General features: G+C 40.2%; 1 protein-coding gene and 1 pseudogene across 1 annotated transcript; both read left to right on the top strand.

The window, feature by feature from the left end:
• Nucleotides 1-921: 921 nt before the first annotated feature.
• On the top strand, nucleotides 922-16303 carry LOC131313338 (uncharacterized protein At2g24330-like; annotated as a pseudogene).
• Nucleotides 3980-6094, top strand: LOC131313960 (uncharacterized). The gene is made up of 5 exons (XM_058342458.1): nucleotides 3980-4089; nucleotides 4194-4355; nucleotides 4435-4784; nucleotides 5070-5608; nucleotides 5666-6094. Exons 1-5 carry the CDS (start codon nucleotides 3980-3982, stop codon nucleotides 6092-6094), a joined length of 1590 nt encoding a protein of 529 aa, XP_058198441.1.
• Nucleotides 16304-17897: the final 1594 nt, after the last annotated feature.

Genomic DNA, 17897 nt, shown 5'->3' with positions numbered 1-17897 from the left:
GTTTTGTACCCTGTATGGTTATTGTTGCACTGAAATATCGGATGTTTTTCTTTCACTTTAGTTGACATTTGGATAACTTTGCTAACACCTGTTTAGTTTTATCATTGTTGGCCGGCCTACCTACCTGCATCTTTGAATTTTGCAATTGCTACCTACAATAGTATGATATAGTAGTAAAGAGACCCGTTAACCTGTAATAGCTCGACGTACTCTAAAATAAATGCACTACTGCAGTGGACCTAATTAGGGGACTCAGGAACTCAACTCTGCTGCCTCCTTGAACGACACCCTCCAGCGGATAGTCTGCCATCTGGCCAAATGCCACCATTTTGTGGCATTAAGGAGGTCCTCGTTTATGCTCTCTTTTTTCTATACATACAAAATTAGAGGTAGTCCCTAGTTTTTAGATTCGGTTTTATCTCAACCATAAATATTATTTTCGAACCAGAATAGGCTTGGCTTGGTTATGGAGCATAATGTCTTTTTTTACACCAAATCAACTACTCCGCAAAGTTAACTTTAAAATATCTTTTCAAACGACTGAAAAAATGAGCTCCATACGATAAATGAGAGTGCTTGATTCAATCTTACAATTTTTCATTCAGCGTTCCAGATTAAAATTCTGAATGAAAAGTTGTAAAATAGGATCAAACACTTGCCTTTATTCAATAGAACTCATTTTTTAGAGGGTCGTTCAAAAAAAATATTTTAAAATTAATGAAAGAATTATACTTATTTTTGTGAAATCTAAAAGTGAGCCTCACGAAAAATCTGTAAAGAATCTGTGTGTAAATCATTTGTGTGGGTAGTGTGTTCAAAAATCAAGGAGTAACAGAAAGCATCGATAGATTCCATTCTATGTAATTTCCAAACGAAGTAACCAAAAACAGGAAAATATAAAATAAAGAGAACTCTGAAATGAGAACTTCGCGTGAGAATGAGATCCCAAAACCAGAGCTGCGATCAAACTCTGAACTGTAATCTGCGAGGGGAGTAATTCGATACAGAGGATCAAATTCTAGGTTTTCCTTTGCAATCGCCACCTACATCCAAAATTCTACGCGATTACACCCGACCCATAATTGAATTCTAGGTGTTCCTCTCTCTCTCTCTCTCTCTCTCTCTCTCTCTCTCTCTCTATTTAGATGCTTAAACATGACATGTTTTGGGGCCTAGTAAGTAATCTCTCGTTGAAAGAGTATTAGGATGTCCAATCCCCACACCAGGTAGCTCTGTACTTGCTTTCTAAGCTTCTACCCAGGGCCAGCCCTAAATATAGCTTCTTTTTACAAATCTTTTGCACGTAGCTTTAACGTGTTATATATGAGTTTAGATCCCGGGCTTGTATGGAATATGAATCATTACCTGGAACACACTAGCACTTGTAAAGCCAAGCCCACGTTTTGTCTAGTTGAAATTTGTCACACTCAAAATTTCATTGAAACGTATGCTGGATGATGTTTTGAAAATTTTTGAGTTTGGTTTTTGGGATAATGTGGAGAGATAAATTAGGGTAATAATTGGAGATAGGGATAATGAGTGGAGAGAGATAGAGAGAGAAATGAGAATAATAATTGGAGATAGGTAATGAGTGAAGAGTGAAATGGGAGTAATAATTGGAAGCATGGGTAATGAGTGTTTTTGGAGTTGAAATTTTTTTTCCAAAACACCATCCAAACAGGGCAGTTAGCTTTGTTTTTTTTTTTTCTTTCCCCTTTCCATTCTTCAATTTTAAGATGTCCAAAGAAAAAAATTCAGGAAGCTCACCCAAAAGGGCTAGCCATGGACAATAGGATTGTTACTCCTACAGTCCTACTTGCATAACCTAGATACCGAGCCAACTTTCAAAGCAGGGTAGGTGATGTAGGTCATATTGTCGATAAGGGATTGAGCGCTAGAGTCATTATGGCTCAACTTTTTCCTTAGCAGTTATGACTTTACACACTAGATGAATCCCTAGGCTTATCATGCAGTGTCCTTGGATCCTCACAGACTTTTGCACAAGCTACCTCTGATACCTTTAGTAAACAACCACGACCTTCTAAAATGGATGCGCTCCCTAGACGGGAGCTCAAATCAGCGCTCCCAAGATGGGAGCTTGACGGGAGCTCGCTCCCTTCGAGACGGGAGCTCGCTCCTAACTAAGATGGGAACTTATCGGCCGCTAAGGCAGTTATTTTATTATTCTCTTACTTTTAAGGGAGTAATGCCATTGTGGAAATAAGAATATGAAAATCATACAACCCAAGAAGTTTTGCAAATTCGAAAAATCTAACTTCCATTAATTACCCTTTAAGATCGGGAAAATCTCAATAAGCATCACTTTTCCTGCAATGGTTAAGTATTTAAAGATATTTTATATATGTATTTATATATAATCGATATATGCTCCTTAGGCGCTCCCAACCTTAGGAGCTTCTAGGTGCTTCCGCTCCCCCGCTCCCGCTTCGTGCTACTAAGCAACAAATCACCTGAAAGTACTCTCGAAGAAAATGACTAGTGGAATCATTGTACACATCTAGTGAATGACTTTAAGCCCTTCCTTTGCCCCAGTAGTGAGCTCTAATTTGACTGCACAATTGAGATGGAGACAACATCGTTTGAGGATCTTAGGTAGAAATCATTTAAAAACCTGGTAATTAAGGTGTGGGGTGCCCTCACATTTGTATACTCTACAATCTACATCATTCACACCGAGATAATGCGGGACTTTGCTTCGCATCCTCCATTACACATAGTGTGTTAACAACACCTTCCTCGTGTTGAAAGATAAGCTTGAGAACAAAAACGTGAGTGAACTGTACCTTTGGAGGCTTGCATGTGCTGAGAAATCAGCATCAGCTTTGGGAGAAGAAAAACGTGGATGAAGACTTTCACGCTTCCGTGATATATTTTGAGATTTGCAATAAATGAGAGATTATCTCATTCTTGTTTTTTCTTATGGTTCTACCTTTATATATAGACTTGTAATCTAATTGTAAAAGTATGAGTGGAGTGAGAGAATCAGAGAGATAGAGAGAGAGAAACAGAAAATTTCCTCCTCCTCGTATGTTTTTTTTTCTTATATTGAGTGAAATACAAAATTATGAGTTTGTGTGTTCAATTCTCTTGTCGAGTTCATTCACAATTAGTGTCTGAAAAATACTCCTCCACCCAACAAATTGGTATCAGAGCACACACGCCGCTCCACGCCACTGCAAAAAAATCAAACCACCAGTTCGACATCACCAGAAGATTTGTCTCTCGGAGACGAGCAAATCCGGCAGTGCAATTCTCGCTTCATAGTTGCGGCGAGAAGAACAAGAAGCAAATTGTTTTTCTTCTTGTGTGAGAAATCAAACCCACCACAGATTTCGATTTTATCAAAGAGGGCTATCTTTGAAGTTGATTTCAGTATTCCAAAAGAATCAGACCCACGGCCAGACTTGTCTAATCCCATTTATTACAAATCAAAGAGGTGGTTGTCATTTTCCAAAGAGTAGTTGGAAGTCTGATCCCATTTAACTCCCACGAAGCTTTTCTCAAAAAAGACTGGCCCACAAAGGTTTAAGAAGGAGGAAGATAATTCAGTGCCGTTGGAGCACAACTCCAACAAGCCTAATTTCACATTACGTCCCTGCAATTGCTTTATTTTCAAATTCAGTCCCCAAGTTTTGAGATTAGTCCCTGAAATTCAGGTTCGATGGCTAACGGAACATCCCAAGCTGTCATTCCAAAGCTCACCAAGGACAATTTTAATAATTGGTCCATCCAAATGAGAGCACTACTCGGCGCTCAAGATGTTATGGAGGTGGTAGAAGAAGGTTACGATGAACCCGCCTCAAAATAAGCTTAAATAGCTTTAAAGGAAGAACAGAAGACTACGCTCCGTGCCGAGCAAAACAAGGATTGCAAAGCCAGGTCCATCATCTACCAAGGACTTGACGAAGCCACGTTCGAGATCATCGCTTCCGGCAAAACTTCCAAAGAAATTTGGGAGATGCTGCAGAAGACCTACAGAGGTGTTGACAAAGTAAAGAGGATTCACCTTCAATCTCTACGAGGTGAATTCTTGTCTTTTCGAATGAAATCCTCAGAATCTATTTCTGAGTATTATGCTCGGATTATGGTGGTTTCAAACCAAATGAGGAGAAATGGCGAAGCTCTCACCGACACGAGAGTTATAGAAAAATCTTGCGATCTTTGGATCGTAGATTCGACTTCATCGTTACGTTAGAAGAACTTAAAGACGTTTCAACCATGTCTATTGAAGAGCTCGTGGGTTCACTGCGAGCCCACGAACAGAAGTTGCACAGAGACAGTGATAGAGCCTTAGAACAAGCTCTACAGACGAAGTTATCCCTCAGTGAAGGAAGGTACGAGCAAGGGGGGAACATCTCATAGGGGACGAGGCTATGGTTCCCATGGAAGAGGCTCTAGAAATTCAAATTCCAGAGGCAGAGGTGGCAGAGGACTCTTCAGAGGAGGGAATCAAAATCATGCTCCAAAAGGAGGTGGTCGAGGACAACAAAACCATGCTTTAAGAAGAGGTGGACGAGGACAGCAAGGTCATAATCCAAGAGGAGGAGGACAAGGCAGAAGAGGCGGTTACAACAACAGTTCGAATGTTGACAAAAGTAACGTTCAGTGTTACAATTGCGAAAAGTATGGCCACTATAGCAACGAGTGCCGGGGAAGACCAACATCAGATCAAGTTGGCGAAACAACCAATTTTGCAGACAAGGAGCCAGCAGGAGGAGATTCAATGAGTCTCATGGCACACAGCCCAACCGAGCAGGATCAAGGTATATGGTTTCTTGATTCTGGAGCCAGTAATCATATGACTGGCTTAAGGCAGCTTTTTACTGAACTTGATGAAACGGTTCGGGGAGATATTTCTTTTGGTGACCTCTCTAAAGTACCAGTTCGAGGGAGAGGTGATATTATAATCAAAAGGAAGAATGGAGATCATGCATTCATCTCCAATGTCTACTATGTTCCAGATATGAAGACTAATATTCTTAGTCTTGGCTAGCTGCTGGAAAAAGGCTATCAAATTAGCCTAAAGGATATGCAACTGACGATTGCAGATGCTCGAGGGAAGTTGATAACTCAAGTACAAATGGCAAAGAACAGGATGTTTCCGCTAACTATTCTTCATGACACGCCAAAGTGCCTTAATGCCATTATCAACGACAAAGATTGGATATGGCATCTCAGATATGGGCACCTCAATTTTGAAAGCTTGAAGTTGTTGGCAAATAAGAAGATGGTCAAGGGCTTACCTCATATTCAACGTCCAAATGAGGTATGTGAAAGTTGCATTCTTGGCAAACAACATCGCAATAACTTTGGAAAGCAAGTTGATTGGAGAGCATCCATGCCGCTCGAGCTAGTACACACAGATGTCTGTGGTCCGTTGAAGCCAATCTCAAACGGTCAGAACAGATACTTCCTCACGTTCATCGACGACTATAGCAGAAAGACGTGGGTATACTTTCTAAAATTGAAGTCAGAAGTATTTGAAAAGTTCAAAGAGTTCAAAGCTCTTGTTGAGAAAGGAAGCGGCTACCACATCAAGACGTTGCGGTTAGACCAAGGAAGAGAGTACATTGGAGATCAATTTGAGGTATTCCTTACGCAACAAGGAATCAGACACTAGTGCACACCTGCCTATACTCATCAGCTAAACGGTGTAGTTGAAAGGAAGAATCGCACCATTCTCAACATGGCTAAAAGCATGTTGAAAGATAAAGACATGCCCAAGAGATTTTGGGCCGAAGCAGTTCAGTGTGCAGTCTATCTACTGAACAGGTGTCCTACGAAGAATGTGCAGTCAAAGACACCACAAGAAGCATGGTCCACTCACAAGCCAGGTGTGGGTCATCTCAGAGTGTTTGGTTGTATTGCCTATGCCGAAGTTCCGGAGGCAAACAGAACCAAACTCGAAGACAAAGGAGTTAAGTGTATCCTTGTTGGATACGATGACAGAACGATGGGATACAGGTTGTATAATCCTATCACCCAGAAAGTGATTTTCAGCAGAGATGTCATTTTCGAGGAAAACGAATCCTGGAGCTGGACCAGACAGAAGTTACCAGAAATATGGAGCTAGAAAAAGAAGAACAACAAGAGCAGCCATCACCACAAAGAGGTGAACCATCCTCACTAGTTGCACAAGAGTTTTCAGACATGAGGCCCAGAAGTACACGGAGCTTGGATGATCTATGCCAGAATACAGATCCGCTAGATGCAGATTTCATCATGTTCTGTCTACAAATAAGCTGTGATCCAGTTAGTTTCGAGGAGGCTAACCAAGAAGGCAAATGGAGGAAGGCTATGGATGAAGAGATTCACTCCATAGAGAAAAACAAGTCATGGGAGCTGACCAGTCTCCCAAAAGGTCATAAGGCGATTGGAGTAAAGTGGGTCTACAAGGCCAAGAAGAACGCTCAAGGAGAGGTTCAAAGATACAAGGCAAGGCTTGTAGCAAAAGGATACAAGCAGAGAGAAGGCATCGACTATGGTGAAGTATTCGCCCCTGTTGCCAGGATAGAGACGATTAGGCTAATGATCTCATTAGCTGCTCAGAAAAGATGGAAGATCTACCAGCTGGATGTCAAGACAGCATTCCTAAACGGATTTCTGGAAGAAGAAATCTATGTGGAGCAGCCACCTGGATATGTGAAGAAAGGTCGTGAAGACAAAGTGTACATATTGACGAAGGCGCTATACGGGTTGAAGCAAGTGCCTCATGCATGGAACACCAGGATTGATGCATACTTCCAGGAGAATGGATTCGAGAAGTGCCCCTACAAACATGCACTCTATATGAAGAAGGAGACTGATGGAAGCCAACTGTTTGTATGCCTCTACGTTGATGACTTGATTTTTATAGGCAACAATCTAGCTATGTTTGATTCTTTCAAACAAAGTATGGTTCAAGAGTTCGAGATGACAGACATCGGACTCATGGCACATTTTCTCGGAATCGAAGTGATGCAAAGAGATGACGGCATTTTCATCTCTCAAGCTGGATACGCCAAAAACATCCTCAAGCATTTTGGCATGGAGAAAAGTAATCCAGTGACTACTCCAGTTGAAAGTGGAGTAGAACTCAGGAAGAGCGAAGTCCGAGATGTTGATCCGACATATTTCAAAAGTCTGGTAGGAAGTCTTCGCTACCTGACGTGCACAAGACCAGACATACTATATGGGGTTGGTCTTATCAGCCGATACATGGAGACACCCAATCAATCCCACTTGAATGCAGCCAAGCGGATTCTACGCTATGTTAAAGGTACAGTCAATGATGGACTATTCTATACATCAACTAAAGACTTCAATCTTGTTGGTTATTCTGATAGTGATTGGGGAAGAGACCTGGATGAAAGAAAGAGTACTACTGGATTTACTTTCTTTCTTGGAGATACAGCTTTCACATGGTCATCGAAGAAACAAGCAATAGTGACGTTATCGTCTTGTGAAGCAGAGTATGTAACAGCCACCTCAACAGTTTGTCATGGCATATGAGTTCGGAATATGCTAAATCATTTGGGGATATCTCAAGAAAATCCCACGGAGATTTACAACGACGATCGTTTAGCAATTGCTCTCGCAAAGAATCCCGTCTTTCATGAACAAAGCAAACACATTGATACAAGATATCATTTCATCAGAGAGCATGTCAAGAATAAAGAAGTGGAGCTGGTCTCTTGCAGGACACAAGACCAGGCTGCCGATATTTTCACAAAGCCTCTCAAGCATGAAGCATTCATCAAAATGAAGACAATGCTCGGAATGAAGGCGCTCCCAAATACTCAAGCTTAAGGGGGGATGTTGAAAGATAAGCTTGAGAACAAAAACGTGAGTGAACTGTACCTTTGGAGGCTTGCAAGTGGAAGAGAAATCAGCATCAGATTTGGGAGAAGAAAAACGTGGATGAAGACTTTCACACTTCCGTGATATATTTTGAGATTTGCAATAAATGAGAAATTATCTCCTTCTTGTTTTTTCTTATGGTTCTACCTACAAATAGGATTGTAATCTGATTGTAAAAGTATGAGTGAAGTAAGAGAATCAGAGAGATAGAGAGAGAGAAACAGAAAATTTCCTCCTCCTCATATGTTTTTTTCCTTATTGAGTGAAATACAAAATTGTGAGCTTGTGTGTTCAATTCTCTTATCGAGTTCATTCACAATTAGTGTCTGAAAATACTCCTCCACCCAACACCTCGTTCATTTTGAGGACGTGCACCCTCCTAATATCCTTGGGTACTTTTCTGATGGTACATTGTCTAGGGTAGAATTAGACCCGAAAAGCTAGTTGTTGAGGTGAGCTTGCCCTCACGCTTGTGCATTTCACATTAACTTCTTTACCAAAGATACGTGACATTGCTTCTCGCAAAAGGATAGCCAAGGACACCAAGATCACCATGCAAAATTCTAACATTGGATAGGATCGTTTCTTACTTCCCAAGTTGAAGTGCTAGAGTCACTCGCAGGCACAGGATGTAATAGCCAGAGTTACTTCACAGAAAACAATACCTTTCTAGGCTTCACGCAATGATTCCTCAAAACCATACAGTCGTGTTCTACGATTGGCCCTAAAATCACCGCAATGTCATTTGGATTCATTGTATACCAAAAATCACCCATAAAAACTTACAGTGTTGGAGGGGTTACAAAATTGTATATTTGTAAACCATGCACTTCTGTTTTTCTTTGAGAGAGCAACTTTTTAAATCCAGATTCAAGATTTAATGTTAAATTTTCTTGGAAGATGGTTCATTGGTTCTTACTCATTTACAAAAGTCGGTGCCTAGATTCTCTTAGGCTAGAAAGTGTTTTGCATGTTACCAATGATATCACATGCCTCAAGGGGAATACGCTCTTAGTGCCTCCGGTACCGTGAATCATTGTTGTTTCATGGTGAACTTTTTTTGTATGTATGGGTTACCCATTCATCACTATTCTAGCTAATATAGTAGTATTTCTTTCTTTACCTTTTTTGGCCTACCAGTTTAGATTAGTTAACAAATACATATGAATCTATTTGTGTTGCTGAGTTAGAACTAACCCGTAGGAATGGCTGGAGAGTCCAATAAGGCCCAAGACACAAGAAAGAATGACAGTGCAACTACTGTGAAGAAGCAGCAGAAAGGAGTAATATCTCGAATTTGAAATGGACTCTTTAGACAACATGGTGATGATTTTGAGAAGAGACTTCAACACATTTCAAAGGAAGAAGCTACTGTTCTTGCTAGAATGAAAAAGAGATCTCAAAGTTGGAGAAGGATGATTAGGCATCTGATAATATTCTCTGTTATTTTTGAGGTAAGATCTGTTTCCTTTTATTTCTTTATATTCGGACTGAGAATTTGTTTGTGTGGCATAAAAGTGTAGGTATGCATTTGCAAAACTTCATTGTTATCATCATTGGAGTTTTCTTTATGTAGAGTGGTTTATAGGCTCTTTTAATTGGTCTCTTTTGGTGTTGTTGGCCTTCTGGTTCTTCGTTTTCTTTTGTAAATGGGTGGCATCCCCTTGATGCCTTTTTCTTGAGGAACATTGTTGAGAGTAGTCTAGTGGGGGCATTGCATCCTGGTACTGGCTCAAACAAGTTTGCTTTAAGGGCAAGTTTTGGAATGTGAGAATTTGAGTTATATTGCTCTTCGACAGTTTGCTAGATTGTTATGGTAAAACTAAACTTCAATCTGAATTGTTTTTTTCTTTTCTTCTGATTGATATTATCTTTTAGCTGATGATGTTTGCCTGTCCATCAATGTTGAAGAAATATAAGTGGCTTATTGTGTCATTGTGTTTTCCTGTTCCTTGTTGATTGTTAATTGCATTTTGTGCAAAAGCACTACTTTATTCAGTCTATATTCTCTAAGTCCTTTGAGTCTTAAGATAATTTCTGTTGCCAGGTTATTGCAGTGATTTATGCTATCATGACAACAAGGTCCTTAGATTTGAACTGGAAAATGAGGACATTTTGGGTTCTGCCAATGTTGCTTTTGCCGGGGTTATCGTCTAAACTTACTCAGCACTTGTAACCTTCACAAGGATGTGTAAGTATCTGAAAACTCTTCCAGAATGCTGTATTGTCCTAATATGTCCCGTATTACATTTCTTGTTTTTTGATTCACTATTTTACTTTTGTTATTTTCCTCTTTTGTGATAAATAAATTTCTCTCTTTTCTGTTAATGCTTAGGCAGATGATTTCCTTTGATTTTGGGCTCCCTGTGAAACATTGGTTTTTGTATTTTTGCTAAGTCCACAGTGTTGGAATCTGTTTAATTTTGACTTTTTTGAATCCTTCGATTTTGATTATCGTTGGATGCTTTGCTTCAATTATTTGGCTCAACTGTCTCTTGAAGCAATTTAGGATTGCAAATTTCGGACTCAGTTGTGTCTTTGTTAGAGAATACATTCTTTTTGGAAACTCAGGATCCTGGACTAATAAAAAACATGCTTTTTTGAATTTAGCATCGTGCCTTAGGTTGCTACTTATGTTGATTGCTAAATGAGTGCCTTAGGTCACTACTGAGTTCTCTACTGATAGACATCCGTTTTTATATCAGCAATTATGGGAATACAAATAAAAAATTGCTGTACGGAAATCAGCAAGGCACCAATAAAAATCAGGAAGCAAAGTTATTTTTTGATAATTATATGTACAAAAGGAATATTGAGGTAATCTAGCCGTAGTGTACACAGGTTATTGTATGAGAACTAGGATTCAATAGGTTCTTGTTCAATTCTCAAGGGATTCAATAGGATCTTTTTCAATTCTCAAGCTATGACGGTATGACAGAAAACATACAAGCCGTGTTGAAATACTTCAGGTGCGGTTATTCTCAGTGCTGGTCCATAAGCTCTCTGGCTTCAGAATTGTTAAAAATTTTGGTTAGATGGGGCCGATTTTCATTGAGTGTAGTGGAGGGCTGGGCTGGGCTGTGGTTGGTCAGTGGAGGGTTGTCCATGGTTATAATGGTGTGGTTGGTGGGGACTTGGGGGTTGGCTGTGTGGGGTGTATGAGGATGTACTAGAAAATGGCCCGTGGCTAAAGGTGCAGCAACTCAAGATGATCGCAACCTAAAACCTCTCAAACAAAAGAAAACTGTTATCCTCAGATTATGTAGAGCCTTTCTCGCAAGAACTTATCCATGTATTTGTTCATAGTTATAAATCATACTTCAGCTATAATGGATTCAAGTCTGATGCGTGGATTTCAGGATGCTGAAACCAAAATGGGTAAAAAGTTTGTCTTTAGATTTCAGAATAACATGTGTAAATATTACATACTCAGTTGTAAATCAAAAGGAGATCGAGATGATAAATTAGACAAGATCCGTTTGAGCTGTGGGATTCGTGAAGTTCGATGAAGTCCTAAACATTGGACCTTTGTTTTTTTATTGGCTCAGTAATAGTCAGTATGCCCGGGAAGCCCAATTGGTTCCTAAACATTTAAGTGGCAGCAGAGATTGGTGGAGATAAGGTAACCCTTGTGGGGGGGTGTACTTTGTTACAGGAGACTAAGAGAGAAATTAGAGAGTGAGAGAGGGATTAGGGAGAGAATGAGAGAGAGGGTGATTTAATACGAGCAAAGGAGTTCCAAATTTGAAATGAAAGGGGCTGAGAGCCAAAACGAATGTATAAAGCGGGGAGAGAGAGAGAGAGGAGGAGAGGAGAGGGCTGGATCTTACAGTTTTGGGAAATCATGCGCTTTAATTCAATTTCAACCCTTAGAACATGGAGCAGTTTCTTTGGGCATGAGACTTGACCTGGTATCTCACATTGAAATCTCTTGGATTCATTGAAGATAGTTTGCAACAGTTGGATTTATGTGATATCTTTAAAAATAAAGCTTCCTTGCCGAGCAAAAAAAAAAAAAACAATCAAGCTTCCTTGCCAAGCAAAAAAAAAATCAAGCTTCCTTGTTAGTTAAGTGTATGAGTATATGCACATATATCATGTGTTTGTCTGTAACTTTGTACACTAAATTAGGAAAACGTTATTTTTTTGTCAATTGGCAAAGAGAATTGGACCCCAACAAGAATAAAAAGAGAATTAGAAAACCTAAAAAGTTCAAAATTATATTTATTAGAGGGAGATTTTGATTAATGTATGACTTCAGCTTAATATGGTATAAAATTATGTACATAAAGACGAGAGAGTAAGAGAGATTGGAGAAGGATAACCACAAGAGGGTAACATGCATTTTTCCCTATAAATAAATGCATTTTGTTACCGATAAGATATTTTGATCTATCATTGCTTACTGCTCAGTACTTTTATATGCCAATTATGTACCTATTGTATGGCAACTGAGTTGGCTAATCATATGTATTATATTTGGCATAACTTATCCATGTGAATCCTGATTATGAACAATTGCAAATGTTCGGTTTGTGTTAAATAAGGTTATAACATGCTTATCAATTAGCCTTATGGCATTTGCTAGTTTTGAACCTCCTTATGCGTTGCTCATTTACTCCTAATACTAGTCGTACACGACTACAACCATTGTGGCAGTGAATATTGCAATTTAAACCCCTACTCAAATCTAAACTAAACACAGAGATACATATATGTATGCCTATCTAATATGCAAGAGAACCACTACTAATCCCACCCATCACTCTTCAACCCAATCAAACCCCCACCATTCTAGGCCAACCCCCTCCACCTACCATTTCGAGTTCTCCACCACCATGACAATGTTGTATGTGAAGGAGCCAAGTCATTTTTATTCCACCATACATGACATTACATTAGGCCTCTGACGTGTTACCGAGACAGAACGAAGGGCTGAAGCAGTGGGATGAGGAAGGGCTTGTATTTGCTTTGCTGAGGGGTTGGTGCAATGTGTAGCAATCAATTATTGATTAGTGAATGTGGAAATAGTACTATATTTAGGGTTATAAACCACCACAATGAGATACGTTTCAGAAGTGGAGATGTGGTGGCCGGTATCAGATAGTACCACCCAATACATAGGTAAATACGGGTTGTGAAAGTCCAAGATCTTGTTACCCATTGGCCGATCAAAACAAAAATGATCTTGTTACCCATCAGTCGATGGGTAACGAGTGATATTTTGGACACTGGTACAGTTCTTTTTTTCCTTGTAGCATGTTGATACATACAAATTACATGCTGAATGCTGAACCACAGCTCAATATATAAGAATGGGTGTTTTATTCTAAAGGACAGAGCTCAGTGGAGAAAACGGATTCACATAGCCAAACCCAATTGATTTGGACTTAAGGGTCGGTTTGGTTAGCTTTAGATTCACTCAATTGATGCTGAATAGTAACGTTTGAGACTTTAAACTTGGCTATAGTTCCTCCTTACAAGCATGCGCCGAATTCCTTTGTGAAGCATTTGATGAATTTTTGGGGCTTGCACACTCAAAACTTACCTTGCGGGAAAAAATGACCAATTCTTAAAAAAGGAGGGTTTGGGCACTTGCCCTTTACTTGGATAGAAGAAGTTTTTACCAGATTTATTTCCATGCGGATAACATTCCTAATTCAAGTCATTTTGTTTCTACTTTTGTTATTAGCAAAAGGAAGTTGACCTGTACATCTGCATGATTAAGTCTTTTGTTCCCTGTTTGGTACGATGTCACGCTTATAACTATTTCATGGATTTGGAAAACCATACAGGGGCATCCTGACTAGAAATAGGCTTTCTCATGTTTCCATGCTTTCGTGTGTGATCTCATAGGTGACCGTAAGGATCAGAAAACTTTGGAAAAGCTTCGGGCTGAAAGGCAAGAAAAGATTGATGAGCTTAAAGTGAAGACAAATTACTGTATTACACAACAGCTAATTCAGGTGATATGACTACAGAGCAAGTACCGTTCTATTATTGTTTTGTGCCGTCTTGCTACTATTTGATCTCTCTGTGAAGTATTAGCGAACTATTTATTTTTCAGAATGTGAATGCATCAGGTTGATTTTCAACTGGATGTGGATTGGCCAATTATATCAGATAGTACCACCATCAGTCATCTAATCCAAAGCCCCAACATTTTGCCATACCAACCAAACCCCAAAAACCTCTCTCTCCATGAAACCCAACTTGCTTAATGCTCAAATTTAAGCCCGCCATCGAACACAATAATCCCAGTGACAAGCTTGACTTGAATTTGGTTGTTGGGCGTTGGTTTGGTGCAATCATAGTTTTATAACTTGGAAATGGTGGTGATTTGATTTGATTGTGCAAGGTTTTAATTTGAATTGTGTTGAATTGATCAAAGAGAATTTGGGGTGGTTTAAGGTTTGGATGTGTAATTGCTAACATTAGAGGTAAACGAGGATGTGAGCCCTAGCGCAAAATCTGCCTCTTTTTTCACATTCCAATTCCCAAACCATCGTAGTTGACCACCATCCCCAAACCCCTCGCCAAGGCAATTGTCAACACTCAAATTTAGCGCCCACCATTCAACACCCAACTGAGAGATGGGGGGGGGGGGGTTGTTGGCATTAATCTGGAAGAGATCATTGGCTTTGGTGTTTGGTTGTAAATCTAGGTCAAGGTATGGAGTTCTTGGTCTGGAGTACTGTGAAGAATAGAGAGTTTAGGCTGTGAATGAGATTATACTTCTGTTTCGGCAATGGCAAAAATGGGATATTTGAAAAGCAACAAGACGATATCAGACTTCTCCCTAGCATCACAAACACCGTCTGTATGGGAAAGGAAATCAGATACTGGCAACTAAAGCATGAGGGAGGTTACTTCATTTTATAAACCTTAGGGGAGGTTCTTGTAATTGTCTAGGTCAGTCGATGTAATTTAGCCTTTGAAATTTTAGGTGAAAGAGTTGAAAAGTTGGGGACCAAAATGAGATAGTGTTGTCAATTGCAAAATAGGCAGGCATAAAATGCTGCCAATGTTCTGAATGAACTAGTTCTTAGAGAGGCATTGTTTGAGATTTACCAGCTTCCGGTGGCTTGTTGGCTTCCTGTCCACTTTGGAAGCTCTGGTCCCTGGGTTCAAGACTGGTACTGACAAAGCCCTGAATTGTTGGGACTTCCTGTATGTTTACGATTTTTGTGGAGCCTTTCTTTCCCCCTTCTGTGGAGCGTATTTCATTCGGTATTCCTGTTATATTTCTCGTTTTCTACATTAATGCCTCTTCTCAGGCATAAGACCGTATTTGCAAAATTGAGCCAATTTCTGTACCTGAAATGCTTCGTATATTAATTGCAGAATTTCAACTGCAGAGGTATGACCCTGACCCAGCAGCAAAGGCAGCTGCTGCAACTGTACTTGCATCTAAATTGGGTACAGATTCTGGCTTGATAGTGTATATAGGAGATAACTCTAAGCTCAATGCCCCAACAGGAAAGAGCAACAATGTTGAGATTGTCCAATCTACTGATCTTCGACATAGAAATCAGCCCCGTACGAGATCCAGTGGCACAGGGAGCCCTCTGTTGCAACACACTGACGAACAAATGCTCTGTAATACAGGGAATGAGGGTTCCGAGACTTCTGAGCATGATCAGGTGGTTGTGGAACATCATAATCCAGGATCGACCACGCAAGATGGAGGGTGGATTGCTCGGATTGCAGCATTGCTGGTGGGTGAGGATCCAACACAGTCTTATGCTCTAATATGTGGCAACTGCCATATGCACAATGGTGAGTAAACTTTCTGTGCCCATCTTTTAGACAAACAGAAGAAGAGATTGACAATGCTTAGCATAATCAGTTTGGCTTTGTGCAGAATGCAGTGATAAAAGGTTATTTGTTGTCCTATCATTTTGTGCAGGGCTTGCAAGGAAGGAGGATTTCCTGTACATAGTTTACTATTGACCACACTGCAATGCCCTGAATGGGTCAAAACCTATTGGTGTTTCTGTTCCCAACTCCCCAAGTATGAGCCCCAAAATGGCAAAGAGCAGTACTCAACCAGACAGCGGTGGTGTTACAGTGAGTGAAATGATTCCTGCAAGTAGTAGCCCAGTGACAGCTGCTGTCGAAAATACAGAAGGAAGCAGAAGACTTGTGTCTGGGGATTTGGATCCAATTAGTCCTTGTTGAAGACGACTTCAGGTGGAATTATAACGGCAAAGGGTTTGGTTTTGCGTGCTTTTGAGCATCATACTTCTTCATAGGTCAGAGCGCTTTGAGTGCAGAGACTGCTTGAGTTTGCTTCTGGTTTCTTGTGTAATTTTAGTTCTTTTAAAGGTTTAACTAAATCATACGGCATGTTCCATCCCTTGCCTGTTTGGGTTTATGCCAGTTAAGTTACTGTGATTCAGCGAAGTTCCTGACTTTGCTCAATACATGTGTGTTGTGGTGCTTTACGTTGTCGCATGCATTACTGTGTTATGTCCTCATATTCATAAGAGGGCTTCAACCAAAAGTGTGCGAAAACAGTCACACGGAAACAACTCAAGTTATTCATATGGATTATTGGGTAGGATCTCACCAAATACAATGAAGCAACACCCACAAAGGGTAGAGAAAGTTCCACATAGGGAACATAAATCTCCATTAAAGGAGATAAACAAGAACAAACGAAGAAAAAAAAAACTTTCGGTCGCCCAAACCGCCGCCTCGGGTCTGGTCACTTATTTGTTGAAGGAAGCATGAAACCACCCTAAAACTTTGCGATCTCAGTAGATCTGCCGAGGCTTGGGTTAGAGCCGAGGGAGGTGGATCTGACCCTCCATCATTGCCACCCATGGAGGTTGGACTGTGGAGGCCGTGAAGGGCGTCAAATAGACGAGGTCGCGAGGTGGGGGAGTGGCTAGCGAGTAGAGAGAGGGGTGGGTATTCTCGTTGAAGGATAGGGTCAGAGAGAGAGGTTAGGGCCTGCGGGTTTGTTTTTTTTTTTTAATTTTATCTTCAATGTAGTTAGCAGATTTTTATACCAAATTTAACTTTAGTGACACATGTGGCAAGTTGAAGAGCCACTTGTTATAAATACATTTCAAGGAACTCTGCAAACTTTAAATTTAGTACACCTTTGACTTTAAATTTTAAAGGATCGACTTTGCTATATTTAATGGTCAGACAAATTGAGGAGCCATTTCACTCTTTAAACTTGTAGAGTGAGGACATGCACTTATATGATGTAGCAACTAGCAAGTTTACTACTCCTACTTTCTTTTGAATGTATTATGTTTAAATGATTTTTCAAATAGGACTTGGTTTTAAATTTGCTACCTCTCCCTTGGAACTGCAGTAATAAAGCCAGTTCTAGAATGAGAGCTTCTCTCTCTAGAATGAGAGTCTTGCCCTAATGGCTCCACCTCTTCTTTCCAACCGTACATCCCATCTATCCACCGCCTCCTCCCCACTTCCCACCCTCATCTCTGCATTCCTTCCCCCCCCCCCGCCCCCACCCTTCTTTTCCTTTTGTTTTTCTCTCTTCATTGCTATTTCATACCTTTACCACCATTGACTTTCTTCCCCTTTTGTTTCTCTCAATTCTAATTTCTTTCTCTGCTTTTAGTTTTCATTCTCTTCCTCTGTTCGTGCTCATACTTTGTTTCTTGAGTTTTTCTGCTTCTAATGGCAGAATCGGAGGTTCTAGACCTTGAAAGTTTTGGAGAACAGGGGTGACTCATAATCTTTGCTTAGTGGGGAAACTTATCCACACCAAAACCCTTAGTGCCTCTGTTGTCTCCAACATCTTATCTATGGAGATTGAGATCCCATTTTCATGTGAGCGACTAGAACAATAATACATTCCTTTTTCGTTTTGAGGATCCTGAAGATAAGTGTCAGGTAACACAAGAAGGTCCATGGTCCATCATGAATAGTTTGCTGGTTCTCCGAAAGTTGGAGGAAGGTATGGTTGCCACTCAAATCGATTTCTCATTATGCCCCTTCTGGGTTCAAATCCACGATCTCCTTGTGGAGAAAATGACAAGGGCAAATGCTGAAAT

This window comes from Rhododendron vialii, chromosome 13a (assembly GCF_030253575.1).
Source record: "Rhododendron vialii isolate Sample 1 chromosome 13a, ASM3025357v1".
NCBI lineage: Eukaryota > Viridiplantae > Streptophyta > Magnoliopsida > Ericales > Ericaceae > Rhododendron > Rhododendron vialii.
This window is presented reverse-complemented; position numbering and strand designations above follow the sequence as displayed.